Source organism: Aptenodytes patagonicus, chromosome Z, assembly GCF_965638725.1.
Source record: "Aptenodytes patagonicus chromosome Z, bAptPat1.pri.cur, whole genome shotgun sequence".
NCBI lineage: Eukaryota > Metazoa > Chordata > Aves > Sphenisciformes > Spheniscidae > Aptenodytes > Aptenodytes patagonicus.
The window spans coordinates 71,948,804-71,966,330 of NC_134982.1; the positions used below are offsets into that span (position 1 = coordinate 71,948,804).

At 39.7% G+C, this 17,527-nt stretch overlaps 1 protein-coding gene across 6 annotated transcripts in view; it reads left to right on the forward strand.

Annotated features, from left to right (window-relative positions):
- Positions 1–319: 319 nt before the first annotated feature.
- The window catches only part of BDP1 (BDP1 general transcription factor IIIB subunit), a 57,894-nt gene continuing 40,686 nt past the window's right edge, over positions 320–17,527 (forward strand). For 4 of the 6 annotated variants that reach the window (XM_076362973.1, XM_076362977.1, XM_076362975.1 and 1 more), the window contains exons 1-12: positions 320–537; positions 4,560–5,109; positions 5,759–5,862; positions 6,891–6,950; positions 7,319–7,462; positions 8,355–8,488; positions 9,504–9,598; positions 10,201–10,255; positions 10,939–11,082; positions 12,725–13,003; positions 13,335–13,512; positions 14,514–14,673. In XM_076362973.1, coding sequence (XP_076219088.1) covers positions 365–537; positions 4,560–5,109; positions 5,759–5,862; positions 6,891–6,950; positions 7,319–7,462; positions 8,355–8,488; positions 9,504–9,598; positions 10,201–10,255; positions 10,939–11,082; positions 12,725–13,003; positions 13,335–13,512; positions 14,514–14,673 — 2,076 coding nt within the window. In that variant the 5' untranslated portion in view covers positions 320–364. The remainder of the gene's footprint in view (positions 538–4,559; positions 5,110–5,758; positions 5,863–6,890; positions 6,951–7,318; positions 7,463–8,354; positions 8,489–9,503; positions 9,599–10,200; positions 10,256–10,938; positions 11,083–12,724; positions 13,004–13,334; positions 13,513–14,513; positions 14,674–17,527) is intronic. The other 2 variants (XM_076362974.1, XM_076362978.1) reach the window with 1 other exon arrangement.

The window sequence follows — 17,527 nt, forward strand, 5'->3', positions numbered from 1 at the left end:
GGTGTCTGAACGAAGGAGGAGAGACGGCTGTTGGCCTGCTGCGGCACTAGCGGCCGTTTCGGCGCCGCACTCCCGCCGGTTGTCCGCTCTCCCGCGCAGGCTCCCCCGCCCGTCCGCCCCCTCTGCCCCCTTCCCCCTAGGCCCGCGCGGGGCGGGCGGTGCCCCCTCTCGCCCCTCCTCTTCCTGCCGCCGCGCGCTGATGACGTTGCGGGGCGCGCCGGGCGCGGAGGCGGGTGACATGCCGTGAGGCAACAGAGCTCCCGGCGTTACCGGGCCGCGCGTCGCTGACGCCGAGCTCGCGGGCGGGCGGGCGCGTTCGTGCGTGCCTGTCTCTGCCGAGTGTTCGGAGCGAGCCGCCGGCGCCATGTTCCGCCGGGCCCGCCTCAATGTGCGGCCCAACGTGCGACCCGCGGGCAGGGGCGCCGGCGGCGCGGCGGACCCGGAGCCTCAGGGCTCGGGCTCCCCGGCGGCTGCCAGAGCGGAGGCTGCGGCGGGAGCGGCGGCCGAGCCCCCCCCGGCCGCGCGGCAGGCCGAGAGGTGAGTCCTACCGAGGCCCCGCGGGCAACCCAGGGTGTGGGGAGGGGGGTGGGCCGTGCCGCGGGGCTCCCCCGGCGGGGTCTTGCGTGGGCCTCTGCCACCGCCTGGCCGCGGATCCCCGGGAGTGGGACGGGCGCCCGCCGCCCTTCAGTAGCCCCTGGGGATGTAGTGGTGCCGGGCTCTCCAGTAACGCGTGTTGTCACAGCCTGTCACCTCCTGGGTGTCCCTGCTTTGGTTTGGAGTTGTCTCATCTTGAAGACCTCCTGAAGCAGAGCTGCTGCACTGCCCTCCGGTCGGTGCCTAGTGAAAGTGGTGTATGTGGCAATGGGACAACGACTTGTGGGCGTTTGACGCATTTGCAACCTAAGCAAAACCGGCATTTGTTTACTGCGGTTGCACTGCAGGTGCTTGAAATAGTATATAAGTTAAGACTGCAAAGGAGGGGCCTAGTGTGGTCCGATACTCAGTTTTTCTGGCACTGCAGCAGCAGGGAGCTCCAGTTTGCTGTGTACAGCAAAAATTCTTTGCGCTGCATAACTGAATGACTTTGATTTTGCATTCTTACAGCGCTTCCTGTTTTGTAGTCATTTCTTCGTGCATTAGTGAGGAAGAACTTTCTGGCTTTTTCTTTTTTGATTGTTTAATTTTCTAAGTGCTTTTCATTGTAATGGAAATGCATGATAAGGCTGGTCCTAGGACCAGTCCTTCAGGACCTCCCTGTTGTGGGTTAACCCCGGCTGGCTGCTGAGCCCCACGCAGCTGCCTGCTCGTCCCTGTCCCATCCCTGTCCCCCCCACAGTGGGATGGGGGGGTGGAGAGAATCAGAAGAGTAAAAGTGAGAAAACTCGTGGGTTGAGATAAAGACAGCTTAATAGGTAAAGCAAAAGCCACGCGTGCAAGCAAAGCAAAACAAGGAATGCCTTCACCCCTTCCCATCGGCAGGCAGGTGTTCAGCCATCTCCAGGAAAGCAGGGCTCCATCACATATAACGGTTACTTGGGGAGACAAACGCCATCACTCCAAATGTCCTCCTTTCTTCCTTCTTCCCCCAGCTTTTACTGCTAGGCACGACACCAGGTGGTATGGGATATCCCTTTGGTCAGTTGGGGTCGGCTGTCCCAGCTGTGTCCCCTCCCAGCTTCTTGTGCACCCCCAGGCTACTCACTGACAGGGTGGTGTAAGAAAAGGCCTTGATGCTGTGTAAGCACTACTCAGCAATAACTGAAACATGGGTGTGCTGTCTACGCTGTTTTGGTCCCACATCTGAAACATATGAGCTACTGTGAAGAAAATTAACTCTATTCCCGCCAAAAGCAGTAGAGACCAGTTCTTCAGGACATTTCCCCAGTCTGATAATTGCTCTTCAGAACAACTTTCTTCCTTCTTTTAACTAGTTGGTTTTGCATCTTGCATGAATACCCGTATTCTTTTAGTTGAAACTTGTCTTTTGTGGCATAATACATGGTTGTCTTACAGTCTTCTGTTTCCTGTGGCTAGAAATTCAGGTATCGGACTAGTTGGCATGACATGTCTTTGGTAAACCCATGCTGCCTTTTATTCAACTTGTATCTTCCATCTTTTTTTACTTAAAACTTGTTTTGCAATGTGGTGTAAGGATATTTTTCTTTCAAATTTTATTTATAAAATTTATGTGTTACGGAGATCAGGTTACTGGATCTTTTGTTATCCAGAACTTTTTTCTTAAATGAAGATATAGTTGCTATTTTAAAATTATGTGGTACTGTTGCTGATTCAGCAGATTTATTAAAGATTTTTGTGTTTGTAATTTAATGGGTGCTTCAGTGTAATCTAATTGTAAGTTTCAAAACTAGACACCAATGCCGTTCCAAAAGGGAGAATTTTCTAAGGAATCTATTCATGTGGCTTGAAAAATAGACCTTTGCCATATAAGTAACAGGCTCATAAAATATTTTCCTCAATAAATGCGGAAAATATCCAAGTGAACAAATCCACAAAACCACATCCTGCTGTTTTAAAGAAAAAGTAGAGCAGTTGTAAGAAATTTAAGACTGTTTGTGATGGAAGTTGTTCATGTTGAATGTAGCGTACAGACCTCACAGTTTGCCAACACAGTGAAATGTGTGGGAAGTGGCTAGGAAAGAGCTTCTTTGGAGAAGCAGAGGTTTGGAAAATGATGCACTTATTAGAAGAGACACATGGACTGCTGGAGTGCTGTGGTGGGTTCCACAGCTCAGCTGGAGGGAGAAGGTAGTATGCAACCTAAAACTGCTGGGATACTCTCAGGGGAACTTTTAGTCGTGGGAGCAAGTAGAAGAGGCACAGGTGACAGCTGCTCCCTTCTTGCCCCTGTTTGGTCACCCTAAATTCTACTGAATAGCTGGTTCTTAAAGTTTTTGGTTGCTTTTGAAGGTGTACGGCAACCAAATAGGAGAGAGCAGGCCTAGGGATTTATTGCAGTGTACGCAGTATTAGCTTCTTGGAGAGCTGTCTCTCTAGATGATGCATCTTGAAGATTGGCTGCCTGGGTGTCTCTGAAGATTCAGGAAGAGTGGATTTGGGGGAAGTCACACAATTTAATTTCCTGAGTGCAGTAATTGGTGACATGCAGCACAATGTGTTTGTTGTGTGGTCTGCAAGAAAAGTAAAGGCAAATGTGAAAATATCTTGCGTATTTATCCTTCCAACCTAAGGGCATTCCTTCATAGCTGCTCAAACCTGTATCTCTAGTGTCAGTTACTTTCCTTTATTTCGTTTTCTAAATGCTGAATGGTTTTGTTGATTATCAGGGACGTGAAAAATTCTCTGAGCATAAGATATTTTTTTTTTAAATACAGTTTCTGCTAAATTACATTTAACTGTTCAGAAATCTGGTGTGGCATTCTGATTAAAAACTCCACAAAACATAGCTGGTATGGAGAAGATGAAGGAAGAATTACTTTCCACTGTCTCTTGCTGTGCAAAAACCAGAGGATGTTGAATGGAACTTTCAAGGATCTCATTCAAAACACGCAGACAGGCACCATGTAGTAAGGCTGCTGAACTCCTTGCTGAGGGATGTTATGTATACTAAAAACGTATATGAACTCACAGTGTGGGACAAATTGGTTCAGAAAAGTCTGCTGGGGCTGTTAAATACAAAAACATCATGTGCAGCATTTGCCTGAGTCAGATAGTAGCTGGAGAGGATTTGGAAACGTTTCACTGTATATTTATGCTTTTCTTATATTCCTACAAAGGCATTTGCTTCTGACTGTTTTTGAAGATGGCTAAATGAACCATGGGTGTGGTTGTCCTTATGTACAGAAACAAGGCATAGTTCCAATGTAAAATTAAAAAAAACTCTTTATGACTCAGTTGTAATTCTGCTGCAGTCTTACTGTGAGCAACAGCCACGGAGACAAACACTGGAGGAATCTGCACATTTAGGATGATAATAACGGTTGGCATTTTTGCTCGCCAACCAATTTGAAAATTATTTCTGCCTAAGGGATGGAAAAAATACTTAAATCCTCTAAAAGGCTACTTGTGCTGCTGAGGTTTTTTTGGAATTCACAGTTTACATATCATCTACTTGCAAATGTGTAAGAGGAATGTTCAGATTGATTGTAAGAAAAATCATCAAACTACTTATTGCATATAGCTTTATTAAAATGTTTGTAATATGTCACCTATGTTATGTGGGGTTTTTTTTATAAAGCTTTATTATGATGTTTGGTATTCTCAGGTGAAAGTAGAGAGCCTTCCAAAAAAGAGGGGGGTGGGGAAGGAACATGTGAGTTTAGCATTATTGGTCAACTAGCTTGTAACAGTAACATTAATTAATAGTAATTAATATTAGAAAATAATATACCAGTTCTTATAGCAGATTAGTTTATGAGAAAGTACCAGCTACAGGTTGGCTCTAGTGTGGCTTCTTGTATATAACTGTATTTTTCTGTAGCACTATGTTTATATTGATTGGCACATAAACATATCTGGAAAGTAAGAGTTACAAATCTGTCACTGTAAAGTATTTCAGAATACTCTCTTAAATTTTCCAGCGATGACAAGGCTGATAGCTCAAATGATGCTGGAGAAGCTAGTAAACCTGCAGAGATGCCTACGCAGAGAAGAAAACGGATCTCCACCATGCCCAATCTTGTCAAACCCAGAGCTGGACCTTCATCTGCTCAGCGTTCATCAAAACCGCAGAGGCGAGCATCACAGGCTCCTGATGGCACTGCTTCATTTCAGAAGGATTCCTCTCCATCAGAGAAGAGTAATGTTGAAAGCTCCTTAAAGTCTCCTATGCTGCCCGAAAAGAAAACACCTGTGCCACAAGTGCCACAGTTTTCCCCACTAAAAAAATCAGTGAACAAAGAGCAAAGTGTAGGTGTAGCTGCTCAAAAAAATGATGATACCTTGCAAAAGAATGTACCCTCCCCACTCAAGGAGAGGCCAACACAGGAAAGATCAGGAGCACAAGAGGAAAAGCTACCTACGAAACCTGTTCCCATAAAAGAGAAACGGATGTGTTCTGACCGTGAAAGGATCCTCAAAGCTCGGAAGTTAAGAGAAATGCTTAAAGAAGAGCTGAAGAAAGAGCGGATGGTAGGCCTCTGTGTTAGGCAGTGCTGATGTGTGAAGGGCAAAGACATGTGATTCACCTAACATACATTATCTCTTTGCAGTAGTGTTTTCTGATGATCTTCAGCTGCTTACTGCTAATAGTCCGTGATATCTCATGACTCTGTATGGGTTTAGCCTGTTTATGAGCAGTAGTAGCACTGTGTTCCCTCATAATACAGATTTTGTGAGAAATTGTATATCTTTTCATTTGATTAGACCCACAAGCCTTTTTGACGTGAAACCTGCTATTATATTAGAGTCAACGTTCCAATTTTAAAAGTTTCACAGTTGGTAATACAATGGGGAAGTGTGCTGTAAGAAGCTTGGGATTTGGAGTTTCTCTCATTTTTTCAACTTCATCGTTGACAGAGTTCTGTAATTTTGAATAACTTTTCACTTTTACTTGTGCCAAGTATTGAATTTCTCTGAGGGGGTACATCACTTAAGGGTCTGTCGTGTCCTTTCTGACAAAGGGACACTTTTAAGATAAACTTATTTCAGTTGTTGGGGACAGGGTGGGGGGAACCAATGGGGTACTTTGTAAACAAAGAAAAATATTCATTTGTGAAATATAAAGTACCTTCAGGGTGAATTTAAGTTTGGGTTTTTTTATTATTTTTTATGGAAACAGTTGAAACACAGGCCTCCAATAATTGAAGGACGTTCTCCACCAGATCGTTCTAAAATGACCATGAGAGACTTGATATACTATCTGCCAGAAAACAATCCTATGAAGTAAGTATGACTCTCTCTCTCTCCCCTTAGGTGAAATGATTTCTCTTTTTCTACCAATTTAATAATTGTGAAAAGGAGAATTCTTAAATCTGGAGTATTAGCACAGATACAGTATTGTTGGAATGGTAACAAAAGCTTCTAGACATTTTCACATCTACTCAGTCTTCATATGGAAATGAGAATGGAGATTAGTGTACTTGTTGAAATACAAAAACATGAACCTGTCCCTAGTGTTGATTTGTATCTGTACAAATGCAGAATAACAGAAAGTCTTTTTTTTTTTTTTTTTTAACTTGCTGCTGTTAAATTTTTTAGTTATGGCTGCTAAGGATGTTATGACTGCCTGCCAAATCTGGTGGACTACAGGAAGCTAAGCATTTCTCCTTCCTAGGTGCTGAAGTGCAAAACGCACTGCAAGACCCAGGAGGTCTCTCCATTCCAGCTGGATGGATGTAGCTGCTACTGTTCCCTTTACAGGTTTTGCCAGTAGCAAGGCTGAGTGAGCATCCCAGAGGTGCACATACACAGGGAACACTAACACAGCTGGCTGCACAGACTACCACAGGCAGAGCAGGGCCTTTTTCCTGCAACTACCAAAACCAATCACATAAACATAAGTACAGCTATACAAGTCCTCTTCTTCCTCTCAGTAGCAGATGAGTTTTCTGTTATTGTCTGTTATCACCTGCTTGTTAATGTTTGTGTGCTTGTGTGTTTTATTTATCACTTTCCTTGTTATTTTTTCTTTCACACTGAGTAGTCCTTAAGCAGGTAATGAACCAGACGCTCTCACATTCCCTGTACCCTTACAATGGATTACTGCTTGAAATATCTTTTTTTTTTTTTTGTCCTTGCTTAATGAATTTTGCATTTTTTTGTATAAGCAGTGGTGGTTGTTCAGTTAGACTTAAGAATTGAAAAAAAGCTTTGTGTTTCTTTGTCCGTTATCCACTAAAACCAGTTTTTGTGGAATGAAGCAGAAATGTGTCTGTACAAACGTTCATCTCTAGCTTTTTATAAAATTCTAGGTCTTCACTGGCAGAAGAAAAGAGAACAGAAAAAAATTCTGCGCTGGGTCAAATGAAAGAGTAAGTCTTGGTGATGGAAGTACTTATAGTCAAAGTTTTCTGATGTTGGAAAAAAACATGTTTCTGTGGTAATACTAACAGTGTAGGTTTTTTTTTTACTGTTTCGATGTCACAGCCCTTATTTATAACAAATTGTAATTTGGGAGGGGAGGGTGGTTAAAGAGCATTTTGCTTTCAATATTATGTTTTTGGATTTGTCCATTTTACGATAGAATGAAAAGCAGATTACAGAGTTTATGTATTGACTAACTTGCTGGTGGGTTGCATTTCTGGGTGGTTCATTAAATTGTCAAATGTCTGGCATACGGAGCAGCAATTCAAAACACTAACAAAAGTATTATTTTTTGCTTGGTCTCTTAAAATTGTAGACAGGAAGAGAAAAGTTCCCCTGACCATGAAGAGGAAGATGAGGAGGAAGAAGCAGAGAATGGGGAGGAGAGTCAGGACGGTCCACTTCTAGTTCCTCGTGTGAAAGTAGCAGAAGATGGTTCAATTATTCTGGACGAAGAAAGGTAACAAATTCTGTGCCTGACTCAAGGACAATATATACTACATTGCTGCTTAGTTTGTGAATAGAGAACAGTTAACTTTGGACAGGGACAAACGTAAGTGTATTTATGTGTTGAGAGTTGAGCTATCCTAACTTAGGAAACAGCGCAAATATATGGCAAAGTATAAGCAGCAGTTATGTGCATCTCAGTAGTGGCAAATTTTCTTTGAGAAATGTTTTCGGAGAAGCAGATAGAGAGGAAGATGATGTATTTTGTTACAGTGAATGAATGCTGAATGTTTGTCCAACTTCCAAGTGTCTTCTGTTTAGTGAACTTCTTTGTTTCTCACAGTTGCATGTGTCTGCTTACTGTTATTCAATTGTCAGTATGATTTGCTCCAGCTTTGCATCTTGCATGTTGCTGCTTTATTCAGCTGCCTGTTTTCGGTAACTTTGCTTAGAATATGATTTTTTTTAAAAGTATTAGATTACCAAATTGTTCAGTTCCCCAGACATATTATTAGCATGAGGTTTAGGCCAAGGTGTAAGGCCAGAGCAGTCCTGGTAAAGGAATTTGAAAGTATTGTAAAAAAATATGGAGAGGCTCTTGTGGTTTTGCAAAATAATTTTCTTGAATGTTAAAAAGACAGTCTTTTTTTTTAGGTATTTAATTATGTCTGTCTGTACTGTACCTTATAAAAAGGGAAAAGCAAATTTACTTGCACAAGCTGAATAGGTTAATGATTTCTTGCTGCATTCGCCCATTAAAATATATGTTAATGTAATTATTACACCTGATTACAGTACAAACTCTGACTTATGGCAGGAAAAAACTGAGTAGCTGGCTTATAAACATTTATGTGTCTTGTTAGCAATATTTTCAGATGACTCTCTTTGTGTGTTTGCTTTTCCAGTTTAACTGTAGAAGTTCTAAGAACAAAAGGTCCATGTGTTGTAGAAGAAAATGATCCCATCTTTGAGCGTGGCTCTACAACTACATATTCCAGCTTCAGGAAAAGTTTTTACACAAAACCATGGTCAAATAAAGGTGAGTATATTTTTGGTTTCAAGTTTTTAGTCTGCAGAAGAATCTGTTTTCCATCTATGCTTTGTACTCAAGAATGTTTATTTCCAGTGAAGTAAATGGATCTACTTACATGTGACGTAGTCTCAACCCTCCAAACTCTTACAACAAGCAGAGCTCTGATGTCTACTGTGAAAACTGGCATGTTTAAAAAATCCAGTGCCTTATGATATGCAGGCTACCTATGAATTTTTTGTCATGGACGTTTAGATGCTGTGGAAATGCTAGTCTGCCTTATCAAAAGCATAATTTTGGATTCTGGTGTCCAAATATTTGAGCTCTATATGGAACAGTTAGCACTTCTTAACAGCTTCTTTATTTTGTTCTTCCAGCATGGGCAGGAATAAATTCTATAAGCCATCTCTGTGTGGGCTGATTTCAGTGTACGTGGACAGCTGTGTTTTTATGAGTGGGTGGGTTGTTTTTTTTTATTATGCCTGCTGTGAATTGATTATTATCTCTAGGCTGACAACACTGCGCAAGACTTTTCACAATTGGAAATGTTTTTTTACAACTGTAGGTGCAAAAATGAGCTTCAGAATTCACTGTGCTGCTTTTGGAATGCACTCTTTTCCTGTTAACAAGTAATAATGGAGATGGTATTTTTACACATGCTTTTTTCTGATTTCTGTTTGTGGTTGTGTTCATAAAAATGAACATTGGCAATTTCGAGTTGGTTGGCTTTGATTTACTAGCTTTACAAAACGTATTTTACATTCTGCAGTTTTATAATAGATTAGACAGTTCTTTCTGTTAATAGTTCATTCAGCAGATGTTATTAGAGGTACTTAAGTAAAATAACACACATACTCCAGCCCAGCTGAACTTGCAGCCGCAGTTCCTATCTCATTGGATTAAGTTACCTATCTCATTGCATTAAGTTTGAAAGGTGTTTTTATTTTAGATAGCAAGAAGAATGGTTAACTAAATACTTAAGTGTGTTTATCTCTCCCACCCACCCCGCCCCGCTCCGCTCCAGAAACAGACATGTTCTTTTTAGCTATCAGTATGGTAGGAACAGACTTCTCCTTGATTGGACGGCTGTTTCCTCATAGAGCAAGAGCAGAAATTAAGGTAAAAATTAAAACACTCAATAAAGCAATTAAACGTCTGTTTTCACTTTTCTGTTTCTCATTTGCTATTCCTGTGCTTCCTATTAGTATTGATAATTTTGATGCTAACTGGCTCTGTAGCAATGCTTTTTTAATACCTGTTTCCAAGAGGTAGTAAGTATCTGAAACATTAATATGCTGGGTTGAATTCCAATCAAATTGTCTCGTAAATCTAGCATATCTAGACACAGTTTGTCTCGGTTTTATTTTAATTGAAAAATGCTGCTAAGCATAAGTGGATATTTGGTGAGGGTCTTCTGTGTTGCCTCTTTCGTGGTATCCAGCTGGGAAAATCTTTGATATTTCAAACCTTGCATAGATTGGAAATAAGGACAAAAATGTTGAAAATAATAAAAAATTATGACTGGTGATATCTATTGGTGACAGGGTTTATATTTAAAAATTAATTACAAACGTGTTCTGTGAGTGTGCTTGTAAGTTTTAATCAACTTTAGTTGGTAGAAGATTTTGTTGCATTGAAGGTTTATCTTGATCTGCCATTTTGTACAATACTCTGTTGCATTTCTTGCTTACTGAAAAAGACAAATATACCTTTGCTTTTAGAACAAGTTCAAACGTGAGGAAAAAGCTAATGGATGGAGGATAGACAAAGCTTTCAGTAAGTAAAGTAAATGTACCCCACCCTACAATGAGTCATTAAATGGTAGGCATCTTTTTTCATGGTAATTTTTGTGCTTTGCCTTGCTTGAATTAATTCTAAGAAGTTTTTGCTCATAGGTGAGTTCAGAAGCTGGGGAATCTTAGGTTTTTATAAAAAGCATGGTTCACAGTAAAGATCTTTAGGTTTAATTTCTGGCTTTTCTATATGTCTGATAAATTAGATTAATATAAACTTTTCCATATATATTCAGTTGAATATTATTCTGATTCATGGGAATTTCTAGCACAGTTACCTTTTGTAAACTGCTTTGAGAATCCTTAAAAGCTTTGTGTGTTATTTGAATGAGCTACATAAGTCCTAGAGCAGCATGTTAATACATTATTTGATACTATGGTACAATTCATGTATTTGTCACTTCTTAAATTTTCTAAACTACTAAGTACTGTAAGCTTTTTACTACTTGTTTTTTAAAACCAAGCTACCATAATCCACATACATGTCAACTCTAGTCCGTGCTCAAGTGATACACAAAGTATTTTCAAAAACAATTCTCTGTTTAAATTTATATAACCTTCACTTTTTAATATCATAACATGTACCACTGATTATTTTACAAAGCAGAAACTTGGAAAAGTTATCAACTTTGAAATCTTTTCTATTTCTTTGCTTTAATCTGATAGAAGAAAAGCGGCCCTTTGATTTTGAATTCTTTGCCCAGCTGCTTGAGAAGGTCTTAGCAGATGAGGAAAAGAGGAAGCAAAAGACTGTTAAAAGCCAGAAGCCAAAGGAAAAGAAGCCATCAAGGCCTCGGAAGAAGCCAAAAGGTACTTCAAAAGAATGCTTGAGAGATCATTACAGAGCAGTGGTCAGTAATGTGTTGCTAGCAGAGGAAACATCACGTAGGGAATCTTTTCCTTCCCTGTTCCAGACAGGGCAAGAGGATCCTGGCTTCATAGTGTAACTTTTTCAGATGTAGTTTACTGATGTGCAGGATGGTAATAATTGGTAGCAGCCAGTTTCCTGAGGTGCGTTTTCTCTGGGCAGGAATGTGAGACCACACTGAGATTAGTGCTCTTCCACAGTCTGAAGCACTGATATTCTAAACAGGATATTCTAATTTAACAGTTGATAAGTATCTCCATGAGTTGCTAACTAATTCACTTTTAGAATCCTTGGGCCAAACCCATATTTTTGGCAAGGTCTTCTGTGACTTTTAATTTAAATTTTTCTTATATTTTAAACCCTTTTCTTTTAAGGGTTCTGTTTCACCTTTAATTATAGTTTGACTCCCTAAGTCTGAAGGGTGTGACTCTTTTCAAGGAGTCCTGTAAAACTTGTTTTAGTTTTCTGGTCTGTTCAAAATAAAAGGATAAAGATTATGTTTAATCACTATCGATCACCATATAGTGTCTTACTACCTCAGTACCTGTGAAAGGACCTTTCACAGATGTGCTTGAACTAAAAACAGTTATACTGATACCATTTCAAAAATTCCGTGCTAATTCTGTTGAGTTGTTCACTTGTTTGTTCCACAAGAACCCACTTCTAAGTGGTATTGTGGAACAGACAAGTGAACAACCTTTTTAAAGGGGATGCTAGCTAGGAAGCAACATCGCTGTTTAATTCTTAAAATTGACATAGCTGCTGCTTTTCTGTAGCCTTCATTTCAGATTTGATTAAGTAAAATGTCCCACCTATTAGGACTTACAGCTACATATAGAAATTCTGGTCATAGACTTTAACGGTAGATTGAAGGTACTATGTGTAAAGCAATATGAGCATGCTTTTCTACTTCTCTTGCATTTTGGATTTCTTAATTACAGGGGAACAAGTTCATGTAAGAATAATAAAAAGGACAGGGAAAGGTTCTTGGTGGTTGATGTTCTGCATAAATACAAGGTCAAGACAAAATGTCCAGAAAAGGGGAGGGAGGAGAATTCTAGAAACTCAAACCCAGGAAAGAACCTGTGAATTATTAGCTAGATAATAGTTCAGCTTTCTTATGTAAATAAGAATGATTAACTACAGTACATCTGTTGATTGAAATTACTTTTTCATGGCATACTTTCTGCAACCATCATCACCTCTTTCTGCAGGGATATGATAATTCTTTTCAGGAATAGCAATGCCTATTTTTCCTGCATCCAAAAGTGACTGTGTAACCTGCTAAAAAGTATAGGAACCAAGAACATTTACTAAATTGGCTTTATATCCTATATTGACTTTACCCTGGTGAAGTGTTGTCCTGTGGATGGAATGTGTTTTGCATTTAGAGTTGAAGTTAATCTATGCTGAAGCTTTTGTGTTAAGTCAGTGACCGACTTCTCATGGTCCTGCTCATATGCCTGGCAGTATATTGGCAGTGATGTATGAATTCAGAAGGTGTTGCTAGTGGAAATATCTTTGCAATTTATGGCTCCTAATACTCCACCAGTCTATTGACCAGGAACTATATTGTCTCAACAGCAAAAGCTGCCAGCACAGAAGCTGCTAATGATCAAGATGATCTTCAGGAAGCCAGAATTTCTGATGCAGAAACAGAAGCAGATGCTGTGACGGCTGAGAAAGAAAATGAGGAATCTTTGGGCATTTCTGAACAGGCAGAAGAACAGGTTGCATTAGAGCCAGCGTTAGCAAAAAAGAGAAAGAAGAGAAAAGATGGTCTTGAACAGGAAGTGGAGAATCTTCCAGAAGAAATGGCTGTCCCTTCAAAAATTGCTGAAGAAGGGAAATCCTCTAAGAAAAGTAAGAGGCAAAAATGCTCACTTTCAAATGTTCAAATATAAATTTTATATAAAGACACTGTAAACTTACAAATCAAAACCCAAGTTCTCATTTTTATCACTGATCTGCCTTGGGAGGTTGTGGAACAATGCCTTTCAAAATCAGCTTTCATAGTAAATCTAAGCATTTTATTTTTGCTGAGAATAGTTCTCTTAAATCTTAATACTTAGGCATTTTCTACTGGGATTTTTTGTTTTAAATTCACTTTTGCTTCACTGTAGCTAGGATGTGAGAATTGGAATTCTAAGATGTTGCCCAGAATGTTCAAATTGATTTAATTATTATTCATTAGCAGAAAAAAAAATGGTATGTGATGCAAACAATGATGGTCGTACTACCTGTAGAGAAGAACTGGATAGTGTCATTGAAGGAAAACAAGATGAAACAGCTGTTACAGAGGACGAGAGATCAGAGTCCTGTTTATCAGTGGATGACATAATGGAGAGAGAAAGTGATGTCAATTTATGCAGGTAATGTTTACAATGGAAAGCTTAGGCAAAATAAAAAATAGTTTAAAGTTTTTAATATTGGTTTTATTTATTCAAATGCTTACCATCACGTTAACTGGCACAGAATGGACAGATTTTTTGTTTTTAATTTATGCTCTCATATTCTCTACCCTGATGGGCTGCCCTTGCAAAGTTAATTTACATTAATACTAAAATCCCATCCAAAACTGCTTTCACTTTTTTTTTTAGGGTATTCATGAAGGCTATTGGTTTATTCTAACTCCTAATATTTCTCTCAAAACACTGCTTGGTAATGTTGCTAAGTAGTGTTGCTATACACTTGGAATTTATATCTGTTTTTAATAAGATGGTTCTTGTGGGAAAGGAAAGTTGCTTGGACTTTATTTGTGCAGCACCTAGGTGGGAGGCAAGCTTTTAGTTTCAATTTTGGTCATTCTTTTACTAGAAAGAAACTGAATATTTCTTTTATTAAACTTGTTATACAAGAAAGTGGTAAACCTAAAAAGTCATTATGAAGCTGTTAGTGCTACTTCAGAATATTGCATGTTAATTGTTTTATTTAGCTGTATTGTAATTGTTTGTTATTTCATATAGATTGCCAGAACTTTTATGTGCTTTAATACCTCATTGGAGACGTATGAAGGAACAGTATTTGTCTTTGAACTCAACATAGATTGTTACAGAAGGTCAGGGAGGAAAAAAAAGCTTCTGTATACAATGTTTATATTAGTAAAGTCTGTTTTAAAAAAGTGTCTAGTCTAGAATATTTAGATGAGATTTTAACATCTTCATGTAACAGCATTGCAGAAGTACAAAAGTTGTTTTAAAGCTCATATCCTGCAAACATCACTAAAACCTGTCAGATTCTCTGAAACTCATGTAGTTATTTAATGTCAAAATTGCATAATTTTTCTGTGCAACTTGATCTATCTGTAAACAATAATGGCTTTTTCATTAAAATACACTAATAGAATGTTTTTGTGTGCTTTTATTGATTTCAGCTTTGAAGATAGCTGTGATGTTATACTAGAAACAGAATCTGCTAAACTGAGAACCCTAAATATTAGGGATGATACATCACAGGAAAGCCAGATTTCAGAGTTACAGGTTCCAAAGATTAGAAGCAAAGAAAGACAATCTGAAGAAACTAGAGAAACAAAGGTATTTTTATTTTTTATGTAATTCTTGCTGCTTAAGATCTTCCTCTTTACCATTAAAAGTGTTTTTTTTTTAAATCAAAGCCATTTTTTGGTTGGTTTTGTGATGTTTTTACCACTAGGTGGAAAAAAGGCAACAAGCCTGAAAACATCACCAAAATTTAAATACTATCAATTTGGCTGGCTTTAACGGGTTGTTTGTTATACTAAATTCATTCAGAGAGTATACTGTGCATGCCTGGCTTACCTTATAGAAAATTTAAACAGCTGAACAGTTTAATTATTCAAAAGTGAAGCAGTACAATATCAACAGTAAAACCTTGGAGCAAGATTTTGCTGGCATACACTTACTAGTGCGATGTTAGAAACCGATTTGAGCAGGGTGAGCACTGGGTTGTTTGTGCTGCCTCAGAATGAAAACCTGTGTAAACTCTTGTCCACTGGTACTGGCTGCCAAGAGCTGTTTCAGGAAAGATACAAGAAACTGGACCAAGATTGAATGATCTTTGGGTATGTTCTAATCAGGTCCAGCCGCTTAGAAACTTCCTGAGATTGTGTCTGGCTCTTTTGAAGCCCTTGAGGCACCTCTTAGTCATGAGTTTGTCTAGCTGCTTTTTTGCATTGATCTCTACCTTTGTCATGAATTGCATACTACAGCTGAGAGTTCATTCCTTTAATTTTTCACTTAATCCAAAGAATACACCTTTTTACTGTTTTAAGCCTGATGCCTAGTAGTTTAATATGCACTGTACTTCCATTGTTATGTTCCTGTTCATCTTTATGATGTTCCTGTTCACCTTCTCTAGCTATTCTTGTTTATAATGCCACTTTTTCCTCTCTCCAACAGTATTGTTTTCAAGCTGAAGAGTCCTAATCTTACATTTCTCCTCATATAGAGGAAGTTCCATTCCTCTGATCATTGTTCTATCCTTGTATCATTGTCATTTTTGGAACTTAATTTCATACTTTAAAGACTTGTGCTGAGGAGGAATGAATTATTTTCTCATGTTAATCTTATGGTTAAAGTTTGTGGTGAGAGATTAGGAAATTCTAAGTGTTAGTGTTTCCCTAATGTGATGGGCACATTATTTGTCCTTTAGCCTTATTTTCGATTCTGTTACCTAAAATAATGTCTTCATCTTAACAGAAAATCAGCTACTTAGGATATTTGCAAATACTAAATGCCTGTAGTTGGAAATGTTATAACAATACAATCTCCTGATATTAGTTGGAATAATGTTTGTAAAAATCAATGAACTGAACAGGGCAATGTGCTATGTATATACACCAGCCTATTACAGTGGTGTCAGTAGCAAGAGTAGCTAAGCTCTCTGGCTGATTAATTATGGCTGTTTGACATGAGAAAAAGGCATAATAATCTCTAAAACTGGTAATTTCAAAAGACCTTTTATGTCAGTTCTAATTCTCTTGGCCTGCTGTGGTTAATTTACTTTAAAAGTATATGAACATAATCACTGACCTAAAACTAGAAATTCTCAGCCAACCGGTGATGTGAAACATGATTCTATTAATGTTATTAAAGAGGTAAATAAAGTAGAGAAATAATGTTTTTATGCACTAGGCTTTTACCTTAATTCACGAAATAGAGTCCATAAAATCTTTGCTGTAATTGTGATTAGTTTGCTGGGTTGTTAATTTTTTTCATTTTCAGAGTGATGGTCAGTGCTCTCTAGGAAAATTATTTAAATACTATACCTGGAAAGTAATGATAGCTGATACTGCCTAAGGAGTCTGTTATCAGCCTCATCCAATTAAAAGACAAAGAAATGGGCTGACATGAACCTCATGAAGTTCAACAATGGGAAGTGCAAAGTCCTGCACCTGGGGAGGAACAACCCCAGGTACCAGTATGTACTGGGAGCCACCCAGCTGGAAAGCAGCTTTGCATAAAAGAACATGGGTGTCCTGGTGGACACCAAGTTGAACATGAGCCAGCAATGTGCCCTGGCTGCAAAAAAGGCTAACGGTATCCTGGGCTGCATTAGAAGTGTTGCAAGCAGGTTGAGGGAGGGGATCCTTCCCCCCTATTCATAGAATCAGAATAGTTTGGGTTGGAAGGAACCTCTAAAGGTCATCTAGTCCAACCCCACCTGCAATGAGCAGGGACATCTTCAACTAGACCAGGTTGCTCAGAGCCCCCTCCAACCTGACCTTGAATGTTTCCAGGGATGGGGCATCCACCACCTCTCTGGGCAACCTGTGCCAGTGTTTCACCACCCTCAGCATAAAAAATTTCTTCCTGATATCTAGTCTAAATCTACCCCCCTTTAGTTTAATGCCATTCCCCCTTGTTCTGTCGCAACAGGCCCTGCTAAAAAGTTTGCCACCATCTTTTTTATAAGCCCCCCTTTAAGTGCTGATAGGCTGCAATAAGGTCTCCCCAAAGCCTTCTCTTGTCTAGGCTGAACAACCCCAACTCTCTCAGTCTATCCCCATAGGAGAGGTGTTCCATCCCCCTGATCATTTTCGTGGCCCTCTTCTGGACCTGCTCCAACAGGTTCATGTCTTTCTTATGCTGAGGACTCCAAAGCTGGATGCAGTACTCCAGGTGGGGTCTCACCAGTGTAGAGGGGCAGAACCATCTCCCTCGACCTGCTGGCCACGCTTCTTTTGATGCAGCCCAGGACACGATTGGCCTTCTGGGCTGCAAGTGCACATTGCTGGCTCATGTCCAGCTTTTCATCCACCAGTACCCCCAAGTCCTTCTCGGCAGGGCTGCTCTCAATCCCTTCATCCCCCAGCCTGTATTGATACCAGGGGTTGCCCCAACCCAGGTGCAGGACCTTGCACTTGGCCTTGTTAAACCTCATGAGGTTCACATGGGCCCACTTCTCGAA